General features: G+C 38.0%; 1 protein-coding gene across 3 annotated transcripts in view; it reads left to right on the forward strand.

Annotated features, from left to right (window-relative positions):
- The window catches only part of ACSL1 (acyl-CoA synthetase long chain family member 1), a 37,964-nt gene that overhangs the window by 18,968 nt on the left and 6,699 nt on the right, over positions 1-12,297 (forward strand). For all 3 annotated transcript variants that reach the window (XM_032186828.1, XM_032186829.1, XM_032186830.1), the window contains exons 6-14: positions 1,707-1,806; positions 1,963-2,141; positions 4,617-4,649; positions 4,809-4,860; positions 5,639-5,712; positions 6,820-6,897; positions 8,473-8,607; positions 10,199-10,333; positions 11,261-11,356. In XM_032186828.1, the coding sequence (XP_032042719.1) occupies positions 1,707-1,806; positions 1,963-2,141; positions 4,617-4,649; positions 4,809-4,860; positions 5,639-5,712; positions 6,820-6,897; positions 8,473-8,607; positions 10,199-10,333; positions 11,261-11,356 (882 nt within the window). The remainder of the gene's footprint in view (positions 1-1,706; positions 1,807-1,962; positions 2,142-4,616; positions 4,650-4,808; positions 4,861-5,638; positions 5,713-6,819; positions 6,898-8,472; positions 8,608-10,198; positions 10,334-11,260; positions 11,357-12,297) is intronic.

Consider the following 12,297-nt stretch of genomic DNA (forward strand, 5'->3'; position numbering starts at 1 on the left):
AATAAAGATTGTCAATACAACAGTCAGTGTGCAAGAATAGTTGGAGGCTGTAATGGGAAGCTCAGTTGTCTGCAGCTTCTGAAGTCTGCTGTATAGGCTTATCTCCAATAAAACAAGTCCTAAACTTGAAGCTGCTCAACAAAAATGCAGGTGCCCCATTCTTGTTAGATGTATAGGTGGATGCTGTCTATGAAAAATCATCAGGGGACCCTGTTACAGCTGGTATAGGTATGTGTGCGTAGACTTCTTCATGCAGACCCTAGCTATACCAGTAAGTTCCCTCTTCACTAGTGTTGTACTAGATGACTTCTTTTGGGATAAGACATAAACAACAGGCATGTTGTATAGGTGCCTTCAGAAAAACCCCCTCTGTTAAAGACTCTCAATCAGTAGAAAACTTATTATGGGCAAGTTTCCTAAATTAACAGCTCGTAAAACTGAGATTTAGCAACTTTAGCATAGCTTCTGTTAGATCTCGTATGGAATAATCAGCTGAATGATGTTCAAACTTGTTGTCATTACAGGGGTGAGGCAATTGGCTAGTGTCCTGCAAAAACACTGGAAAACACGATAGTTGGGGGGGGGAATGGTGAAGGGAAATGCTCTTTATTAATGAAATCCTTGTTGAATTGCAAGTTTCTTCATCTTTTTAAGATGTATGTTTTATTTAGCTATCTGGAACTAGCTAAAGGTTCTGAGTTTGTCACTCTTGAGGGGAAAAACAGAGTTGTTCCAGTTCCACCGGCTGCCTCACTTGTCCAGAGGCTCACACTTAAGGAGTTGCATGCAACTCTGTTTTGGTGTAGCTGGTTATTTACAAACCATTCTCAATAGCTACTCTACAGAAGAAGAATTATGAGGCTCTTACCTTGACAGTACTTCAGATGAAATCTTTCTGTAAAGAATTCAGATGGTATCACAAAATAAGGCTACAGGGGTTTGATTACTATACATCTTAGCAGGTGAATCCTCTTAATTGCAGCTTGCAAGGCTGTCCTCTTCTGTGAAAACACAGAATTGGTACACATACATGTACAACCGCATCTTCAGATTAAACCCAATTAAAGGGGAGTAGTTAGTCTTAAGACATGATGACAGACTTCATGGAGCTGGCTTTCCAGAGAACTCTGAACTCTGTGGTAACTGTATGTTGCGTGTCTGGCCCTGATGAGATGTGGGTAATACAGAGATGAGAACAGGCTGTGTATAGATGTTATTTATACAATAGATAAATATACCAGTGTGTCAAGACATGTGCAAGTCCTTCATTGATTCATACTACAATGATATAAAATATTGAAAGCTTCAATGGCTTCTGTGATGACCTAAAGATAAGAAACAGTACTGTACTCCTATTAACTCCTATTCAAAACCTCTTTCCCCGTCACAGGTAGACTAAGGAGATGGAGATAGAGTTATTTTAAATAGTTTTAGAAGAAGTCGGTACACATTAACTAAGAACAGTTGAATTTTATTGGGTTGCATGCCTTCTCATAGCTACCTTCTTACTGACTTTTTTCTTCCTCTGACAAATTTAAAAATAGGCTTTCAAGGTAAACAAGTGATAGAAATTAGAAAGACTTTTTTGTTAAAATTTGTCCAAAAGAGCTCTGTCCTAATAGTGTCCTTATTAGGCTCACATTGGGATTACTTCTCAAAGGTCTGTTTCAGGTAAACACTGACTTGCATCTCATTTCTTTGTGCAGTGGGTCATCATCGAACAGGGATGCTATGCATACTCCATGGTAGTGGTGCCACTCTATGATACACTAGGAACTGAAGCAATTACCTACATTGTGAACAAAGGTAGGGTATTTTCAGTAGTTCAGCAACTGAATATATGATGGCAGAGCTGACTAAGGACAGAACTGTAGCTGCCTTCAGATGTTTTCCTTTCACAAGATCTGGAGTGTGAATGTAGTCCACACTTGTTGTATTGATAATGTTGTTCTCTTTCATCAGCTGACTTATCACTGGTTTTCTGTGACACACCTGACAAGGCTAAACTTCTGTTAACTAATGTGGAAAAGGGGGAGACTCCGATCCTCAACACCATCGTTATCATGGAACCTTTTGGCACAGATCTTGTAGAACGTGGCAAGAAGTGTGGGGTAGAAATCTTCAGCATGAAAGAAATAGAGGTAAGTGTGCTTAATCTGTTCTAGTGCTTTCATCTTATTTACTTGCAGAAGAATAAGATAGTGTCAATTGCACAGATCTCAGGACTGAACAGTGTGGTGGGTTAGTTTCAAACTACTTAACTGTCTCTTGGGTTGAAGCTCATACAAAGAGAAATCAACTTGCTAGTGGCATTTTACAATGTGCAAGATATAAAAATGTATGTCAAGATAATGGAAAAACATGGTACAGGTGTAACATCAGATCTGAACATTAAGGCTTATTCATATGAAACAATAAGTCATATGCTGTGAAAAATACTTCAGAATACAGTACAGTGAACAGAATCCTTTTTCTGGAAACTGACTTTAGCCTCCTAATGTTAGTCTTAGTCCTTTTGCTTGTAGCCATTTTTTCTGCTTGGATCTCTTGTGCAAGTTATTAGGAGAAATTTGTCCTGAGTACAAATTGCATAAATGGCATCTAACTGCGATATTATGAAATGGGATTTAGTCTGGTTCCAGCTGTAGTGCTGGTAAAGGCTTGGCTTATTAGGATCTGCATATCTCACAGTAACTGTGCTCATCTTCTGCAGAGGTGTGTGGTAACTAGTAATTAAAAACATAATTTCACTGAACTTGTTCTCATAGCAGGCTTATGTGCTATGTTAATAGGGCCACCTTCTGGTACAGATGCAAAACTGCCTGCATGTTATCCTTTACAACACAGTTAACTAGTCTCAGCTAGGCTGTCAAGTTGAAATGGTGCTAAAGACATGCAGAGTTGTACATGATCTGTACAGTGATATAGCTGACTGAGAAAATGGTTGGGTTAAATAAGGAAAAAACCTGCAGGGATAGGATGGTACACTAAAATCAGCTTCTTTGTGTTGAACTCTAGTTTTTATTAGGTATTGTCCACGGGATCTTCTAGCTACAGGGAAAAAAGTGAATATTTAGAGCATATCTGCTCGAGTAGCTACTTCCAGTACTGTGTTAGGTCTTTGCCATGCTATTGTAACAACATGTTGGGATTAATGTAGTAATGAGTGCTCCTTTCTCTAAGTCTAAGAAGTAAGACAAACTTGAGTATTCCTAATAGTGTCTCAGTGAACAAGAATAAGTTCTAATCTTTTTAAGGGGTAAGAGCTTTTAGTCTCTTAAAAGACAACTCTGCGCTGTTTAGAAGCTTAGATTAGAATGATTATTTCAAGCTTGTTTTCTAGGTTTCTGGCATGAACTTACTGTTTCCTGTACTCAGTGTGACCAGATAACAATCTTGGTTTCTGATGCTTAATGTCTGTACTTATGCTGTGATGATTTAGAGCTGATTAGCTGTGAATAAATGGCTATTTGAGAGGAAGAGATGTTGGCCTTCTCTTCTAGATCAACAGAATTGTGTAGGGATCTTAACTGTGTATTAAGTAAATACCAGGTCTTACTCAAAACAGGCTGTATTGAACTGCTGGTGGCACTTGAAATGCGGATGCTGTTTTGAGTAGACAGTAATATACTGTCAATTTTCTTGATGTAATGACACTTTCAGAAGGGCAAACTTACAGATTAGGGAAAAAGGAACATCTGTAAACAATTAAACTTCTTTGTTTATGGGTAATCTAAAGATGTAAAAACTATCTGTACACAAAGGCTAGTGCTAATAAATGAGTGTATAATAATCTCAAATACTCTGTACTTAGAATTTAAAGGCAATGAGGATGTACCTGCCCTAAAAGGGGCAAACGTGTATTTAACAAAAAGTCCATTTTTAACTTATTGAAGCCCTTAAACAAAACAACTATAGCTGCTTTTAGTCTTAAATAGATGTGACAGGAATAAGTCTGGATTTGAAACTTCTGAGCTCATCGGTATTGAACATAAGCTTTCTACAATTTCATATTAATCATTATATCATTGATGGTAAAGGGATCTTGATATACATTCCCTTCAGCCTAAAGATCTATGGCATCATTAATGTTCAGGCATAAATAATTGTAATGAGGAAGAAAAGGTTCTAGTGGACAGAACTTGCTGCACACCATTCATCAGTATTAAAAGGACTACAAACCACCAATGAGCCTTCATGGGGAAACTTCAGTCTTCTGTCTCAAAGCAGTGATGTAGATGCAGGGTGCTTCGTGACATGAATACTGCTCTACATGGTCAGCAGTTGTCAGGAACACATCTGTATGAGCTGTTGGACTGTCTGCTGTGGCTTGTTAGTATACTACTTAACCTTGAGCTTGTCTTATGAATGACTTCTGATTTACTAGTTGAAAAGAGTTTTAGGTATTGCTCTTGTATTTGTAGAATATACTAGATCTTCTAAATGTCCCTTAGAGCCTTTAATAAAGATACTTCATGCTTTTGTAAGTTACAAATGCTTTAACAGGCATTCTAAAGGATGGAATGTTATAAAGTTTAGTAAGGTTTTGTCTGGTAAATTTAACACAAAGTAATGTGCTCTGACTTAACAGTCTCTCCTTTCTTCACTTCCTGTAGGAACTGGGAAGAGCACACAGGCAAAAACCTCTAGTAAGTATGAATTCAACTGATCTAATCTAACGTATTCCATAGATCAAACTAGCAAATGTTTCTATCTCCCATAGTTCAAAAGTAACATGAGTATTTCACTGTTTTATCCAGGTAATCTCTTTCTAGAGAACTATACTAATACTTTCTTAACTCTCATAGCCTCCAAAGCCAGAAGATCTAGCAGTCATCTGTTTCACCAGTGGAACAACAGGTACACCTCATTACATTATGCAGAATTCATTATCTTATATGTGCAAAACTAATTCAGAAGCCCTCCTACTTTCTTTTCCAAGACTCTCCCCTGCCGCTGCATCTTTTTGGCAAATAGTATCTGGGGAGGTTTTGTGGTGAGGCTCACTGACTTTTCCTGTTGACTAATACAGAGCTGCAGTTAAGGGGGGTAGAGGTCTTATGTTTTGGGGCTTGGAAATAGGTACTGAACTTGTGCTTCCATTATAATAACAGCTCTGACTTCTGACTCAGTTCTGTTTTTATACTAGCAGGACTTGCTTCTTGGCTCTTATGCACAGCATACCCTTGCTGTAAGACCAAAACAGAAAGCCAACTGCCTAGATAACTGACAAATGTCAAGCATGTGACAATAACCAACATTGGTAGGGAGTAAAAGGGAAGTGTACAATGTTATTAATTATACTTTTAAAGCAGCTCTTAGATAAGTTGTCTGAGTTTGATAGCTTCATCTTCACAGAAATACTGAATTTTGAATGAGAAGCTTATCCAAGAAACATGACTGTTTCTAGAGGAGTTGCTGTACTTAATAAATTTGAAGGCTTCCACACAAACTTAGTACTTTAGCTGGTAATAGTTTTCTTAAATGTCAGCCACTTCTCTACCTTTAATACCCTTCATTGTATCTTAATGTCTGCGAAGAGTTTGACTGAAATGCTACTAGTTTAATTTTACCTTTGCTTGGAAACTTAAAAGATTGAAGGATTTCACTGTTGCATCTTGATGTGCTTCTTCCTTAGGAAACCCCAAGGGAGCTATGCTCAGTCATGGAAATATAGTCAGCAATGCTTCAGCTTTTCTGAAAAATACAGAGGTAAACATCAAGGTTGATGTAGGTTTATTTGCATGAAGGGGAGTATCTCAGGAGTGAAAATGGATCTTAGTATGTTAAGTCTAAAACGGGTGAGATTTCAGCAATTGAAAAATGTGTGGGCAGACTGCTGTCAAATTACTAGTTTAGGAGTCAACATATACCTAAGGTGCCTTTCTTTTACTTTGTAGTATATCACATAATTCACATGAAACTTAATAGAAAGCAAATCAGAAAAAAAAACTATGTAGAATAGTAGGCAAAGTAGATTAAACTATAAGGAATAGATTTGGTTGCATTTATCTTAGTTGTTTCTTCTTTCAGTTTCTCCTTAATTTCTTTGCATGTAATGTGGGGACCAGAAATAGAATAGCAACACAGTACTGATATTAATGCAGATCTGTTGGATGTTTTGGGGATGTTGGTAGAGGTGTTTTTTTGGTGATGCTGGGTGTTTGTCTTCCTCTTCCCCCCCCCCCCCCACTCCTACCAAACTGATACTGCTGTATTAATAATCATTGGTCCACCACAGCTTGGGAACTTGTAACTGTACTTGTTGTGTGGATGTGTCAAAAGTTTGGCATGCAAAAAAGCAAAATTCTCATGGGAGAGTTTTTGGCATACCTACTTTGCCAAGTGCCCTGCATATAGGATTGTTTCTAAATTAAGCAACTGGTCTCATGATTAGATCATGTGAGGTACTTTGATATTGACCTTATGTTAAATTGGGTAAATGAACTTTCTGACCTACAATGAATGTATGCAGTAGTATGTCTTGGGGGTTAAAAAAAATAAATAAATACAATCTTCACACCATCCTCTACATTATGTATATTGGAACTTCATGTGGCTTCTCTCAGAACTTGTTTCTATTCATAATTATATAATAAGCTGTAAAAATCAGTTACTGTACTTGGCTGTTACAGAAGATGACAATTTCTGCAATGTGCTCAAAGCAATGATTTCTAGTAGTCTTGTTAATGAGTGAAAGACAATGCAGCTGTGTTTCAAACAAAGCTGAAGTAAGGGCTGTGCTCTAAAGTTCTGATATCTATTTGTATTGTTTAGCTTAAAAATAATTCTTCCTCTGTTTTGCTTAACACTTTTCAGAAAACATTTATACCTACCTCTGAAGATGTTCTGATATCATTCCTGCCCTTGGCCCATATGTTTGAGAGAGTTGTTGAGGTAGGCATGTTCTTCAAAACTACTGTATTTTCTTACAGAACACGTGATTCCTGAGTCTCACTGATAAACAGTATTTGTTTTTGCCTTTTACACATGTATAAAAGCTTGAGGTAAGGTTCAAGAAAACATCCCACAATAGTGAGTACTAGACAACTAACTTTCATGTTGAAACATCAGCCTTAGGGCTAGGATTAATAAGAAACTGGTCTAGTTGAACAGGACACAATCCTTTGGTATACTTACTGCCTAGAAATTCCATCTAATCAGTGCAGTACTAAAAATGCATGCCCTGCTTTAGTCTGTAAAAGCTGTAATAAAGACTTACTGTGTAATGTGGCCACCTGCTCATTTAAACAACTTAAAAATAGTTTTGTGTATATTTACCATTGCTTTCAAGAAACGGGGGGAGGTGGATTTTGTTTGAATGCTGTTCTCTTCCAGGAAATGAAAATGGCTTTTAACTTCAGAATTTGTCACTAAATTACACTAACTTGGATGGCTTTTTTCTGTAGGGTAGAATCTGGAGCCTCGTTTTTTGAGAATGAGGGAGCTCTGGACTGTCCTAACCAGTAGTCTTAATTATGGGCTGAAAGGCCCTTAGTAGGTGATGCATAAGATGTCTGAGGAAATAGCATCATTCTAGTTGCATGTATAGTAAAGGCATGGCAGTCTTGTACTTGAAGTTTAACTCAGCTCCTTTAGGTGAGATAGAAAACCAATTTGAATTGGGGTACAGCCAGATTTGATATACAAGGGAATAACAGCCTCCATGCAAGTGTGAAAAGATGCATAGGGCTGGAAGCAGTCCCACAGTTTCAGTTTGGAGCCCTGAGCTTTCTACTGAAGGGGTTAAGTCTATATGTCTATGTAGTATGTGTAAATATATATGCTTATGTATGTGTGTAATTGTATATTATGAAGAAAGTAGATGCACCCCAAGATTTATGAGTGTCCTTAGGCTTGAAGGAAGAGGTGTGCAGGGGAAGGGGGAAGAAATAAAAACTAGTAGGTATGGAGAAACACAGAAAAGTAGGGCTGCTATTAAAAAGAATAAATAGGCTGTATAGGTGTGGTGGGTAGAGAGCTTCTAGGCTAATAGAGAACACAGAACACTGCGGGATTGTCTGCCTTCCATGGTGTAGGTCTGAAGTGGTACAGAAATAAGCAGTGGCTATGCTAGAATCTTCCAGAGAGCATCCTGAACACCTGACAAAAAAATCCTTGTTTGTTCAATCTTGTTGGCAAACAGTAAGGAAAACCAGAGTGCAAGAGAATACTACACAAGTAGCACACAGCAGAGATCCCTGCTGGATCAGTACGTGGTATATGTTGACTTCAAATGCAGATTTGCTAGTCTGTAGCAGGGAACAAAGTTCTAGTATTTGAGCTTGTTAGACGTTTAAAATAGAGGACTTCAATATTTAGCTACCTCTGAGCTGTACCTTATTTGACCAACTTCTTTGGTTAGGGACTTTTGTACAGTATTTCTGTTGGTCTTTGCCCCACATACAACAAACATGTCCTGCTATGCTTTATACATGCTGTCTTCAGACACTTTTTGCTCTTTTCTAACAGTGTGTGATTCTGTGCCATGGAGCTCGGATAGGATTCTTTCAAGGGGATATCAGACTACTTATGGATGACCTAAAAACACTACAGCCAACTGTATTCCCTGTAGTACCACGACTGCTGAACAGAATGTTTGACAAGGTAAGTCTAAAGCTGAGACTAAATCTGTGATGAGCTTTGAAAGACTTCCTGAAGTCTGATTAGGGCAGAAGTAACTATTGTGCTCTGATGTTAAGTCAGTGCTCACAAATTGTTGCATCTCTCTAAAAGTGATGAATGTACAGGGAGAAGTACTGGCTGTATTAAAGTGTTTTCAGGCAGCCAATACTTGCTGGAGAGAACCAAGTCTAGTCAGACTGTTCTGTGCATTTGTTAACTTAAAGCAAAATAGTAAGTTCAAGTCCAGTCAGCACCATGAACATGAGGCTTAGTGTCCGCAGGCCACATTTTTAGCATCTGACTCATGGAAGGGGATTTGCAAATCAAGGTCAGGTGTCTGCCTATGTTTGCATGGACAAGTACAAGTTTCCTACACAGCAGCCAGCATGTTCTAGCAGGAAGAACTATAAACCAGCCAGTCCGAAGTGCTGGAGAGAGGGTGTGTCAGTAACCCTATTCTCTCCTGTGCTTGCTACTAACCTTCTCAGGGTCATCTGAGATGGGTATTCAGAAGTAGTTTCTTGGCCTTTCTACAGAAGATATTAAGTCATTGTTTTTAATACAAATAGCTGACCCCTATGAGAATATAGCCAGAGGAGTTGGAGGATACAGGATGCAGTCTGGCTGCTAAAGAAATGGCAGACCTGTCTATGTTGCCTCAGTTGGGACAGTACTCCTCTCATGAGACTTGAGCAGCAGCAAGTGATGCAACATTCCGTTTGGTCACAGCAACTTCATCTGGAGGGGAGGAAATACTGAGGCCAACTGCCTGTAGTGCTTAAAACTTAAAATACCAGAGAAGAATGAAGGTCTGTATGTGTTGGAATTACAGAAACAGGGCTGAAGCTTAGAACTCCATTCTCCTTTCATGATCTCTTACTACGTGTTCCTAGTGCCATGAAAATCTCATTTCTGTGGCAGTTTCAACCTCTCAGCCTTGTAGTAATCTGGCATGTGAAGTTCCAAGTGGGAAATAGAGGTGACAAGCCCCATAATGCTGAATTGCTGCTGGGTCTTTGTCTCTCCAAGGGAATATACTATCTGTGGTTCTGTTAAGTCTGCTCTGTGGCTTCCTGGGAATGACCAGAAGGAAGCCTTAAAAAGTAATCTAAAAAGCAAGCTTATATATGTAAGAGATTGCAGACCCCTTCAGAAATGTCAAATATCAGTGTTTTCTAAAATGCTATTTATGCTTTTATTGATTTGTATTACTTTAACATGTTATGGTGATATGTACTCTAGACTATACTGAAGATTATGCTCAACTCGTATTTTAACCAAACTGGAATAGAAAAAGCAAGCAAAATGTCAATTTTCATTCATACTTAAATGAAGAAACTAAACATAAAGTTGTCCCCAGTTGGATGGGAAGAAAGGATTAAGCACTAGTTTTTGGTGTATACAAGAGGTAGAGAGGCCAAATCCAGAAATACTTCTTACCAGAAATATGATGCTTACCAGCAGATGTCTGACTTGCTTGTTTTTCACTGTAAGAATCTTTGTGTACTACTGTAAAAAAAAAAAAGTGAATGACAGTCTGAGACTACTAATTGTAAATCATCTTCCTTAATAGATTTTTGGGCAGGCAGATACATCATTAAAGAGGTGGATGCTGGATTTTGCTTCCAAGAGGAAAGAAGCAGAACTTAGAAGCGGTATAGTCAGAAACAACAGTTTCTGGGATAAAGTCATCTTCCGCAAAATACAGGTATGCTTGAAATTCTGAGTCTTTGTATTATGGATATTGGACCTCTTTTATTGCATCACTTATTTTTTCATGATTATTTTTGGGAAAGTTCCAGATGTGCTTACTTAATTACAGAACAGCAGTATGATGTGTTTTCAAATACTGGAAATGTAAAGCATCACTACATATGTTTTTTGTGGCTTATAGGCATCAGTTTGCAATTACTGAATTTGATATGGGTGGTTATAATCTGGTATGCTGTTTATCACTTATTAAAGATCATCTGGTTACTCAGAGTAAAATTCAAAACCTTTTTCCTACTACTTTCCAATTCTTCCTGTTCTGGTGGTATCAGTTAACTGCATTCAGGAAGTTGCTCTAGAAGTCTGTTTCTTTAAAAGAACTTTAAAAGTAGCAAAAAGTAGCAGACTTTAAAAGAAGCAAACACCCGCCTTCTGAAGGAGGAATGCAGAATGTTGCCCAGTTGCTACATGTAGCCCTTACAGTTTCCTCACTGTCCATAACTAGCAAACTTGCCTGGTATTATGTTGGGTGGCTTGCAATGGCCTGTATCCTGGTTGCACAACACCCTCATGTGGCTGCTTTTATAGTATTCAGGTTATATGAGAAACCAATAGAAGGCAGGTTAAAAGTAAAAACCCTCAACTTAAGTTCTTTAGACTTCTGGCTGAGTCTATATTTCAGTGGCACAAAAGTATAGTCTTTGTAGATGCTGTGTATTTGAGATACTGTTTATTCCGGCCATTAAAGAGATTAAAATGCTAAAACATTCCATGACGGACAACTTGCATAGGAGACTGAACTTCAGCTTTTAACATTTGTGGGTTGTGCATGTAGTCAGATAGTGACTGAGGGCAGAAGAGATAAAGACTCTAGAAATCTTTCTAAAATGCTTTTGGTGTCCACATTACCTTGTGTCTGTTGTAGGCAAGTTTGGGAGGAAGAGTAAGGCTGATGATCACAGGAGCAGCACCTATATCTGCAAGTGTACTGACCTTCCTGAGGACAGCTCTTGGCTGTCAGGTGAGTTCGTTGCTCTTGATCCAAAACCATAAACATTTTAGTACCTGATTTAAACTTTGATAGAAGAACACTTCTAGTGGTCTGATTATATGGATAACTTGTTAGCATTCTTTTTGGAGCTGTACAAGTACATATTCCTTTCCAGAGTTTCTCTCAGACCTCCAAACCTTCTGTATTCATCCAAAGTCTCTATGGTAATTTCAATAACCATCTAAGCCTTCCTAAGGGAAAAACTTTCTCACTGGCAGCTGTATTCAATGATTAATGTTTTTGGATTAAGTTTCTGGACTTGCCTTGTCTACAGAAACATTCATAACTGTACTATAGAGTATCTCAAAGTTATGTAGTATTGGTTTGAAGATAATTCTAGGTAGAATCAGACAAACTTCAAAGGCAAAAGACATTTTTGAGCAAAGTATATGCCGCTTGAGGTAAAATCTGAATAACAGATTCTGATGGAACAAATATAAAATAGATTTCAAGGATGGAAAACATTGAAACGCTAAAACTTATGAGGTTTCTGTGACTTGAATACCTTCAGTGGTATGCTAGTATAGCAGTGAGCTCTAAACAGAAGAGGCAGTTCTGTCTTACATACAATACCCACAGTGCTGGGATGAGATACAGGGCATCAATTCCTGGTCGTCTTGGACAAACCTGTCCTTCAGCATCATGCATGAAGTCACTTCTAGTACATCTGTTTCTTCCTGTTGCACTGTACTGCTTTCTGACTTAAGAATATGGGTAACATTGTGACCTAGATAGGTGTCACACAGCATGTGAAACTATGAAATCTTGAGTAAATATTAACTGAAGATGGAATATCATTACTTGAAAGTCTTTATTGCAGTAAAGCTTTTTTTAATTCTTAAAGATGCTGAGGGTTATGCTAAATTCAAATTTAAACTGGATTAGAAAAAAAGCAAAATCTTATTCTTAAC

Source organism: Aythya fuligula, chromosome 4, assembly GCF_009819795.1.
Source record: "Aythya fuligula isolate bAytFul2 chromosome 4, bAytFul2.pri, whole genome shotgun sequence".
NCBI lineage: Eukaryota > Metazoa > Chordata > Aves > Anseriformes > Anatidae > Aythya > Aythya fuligula.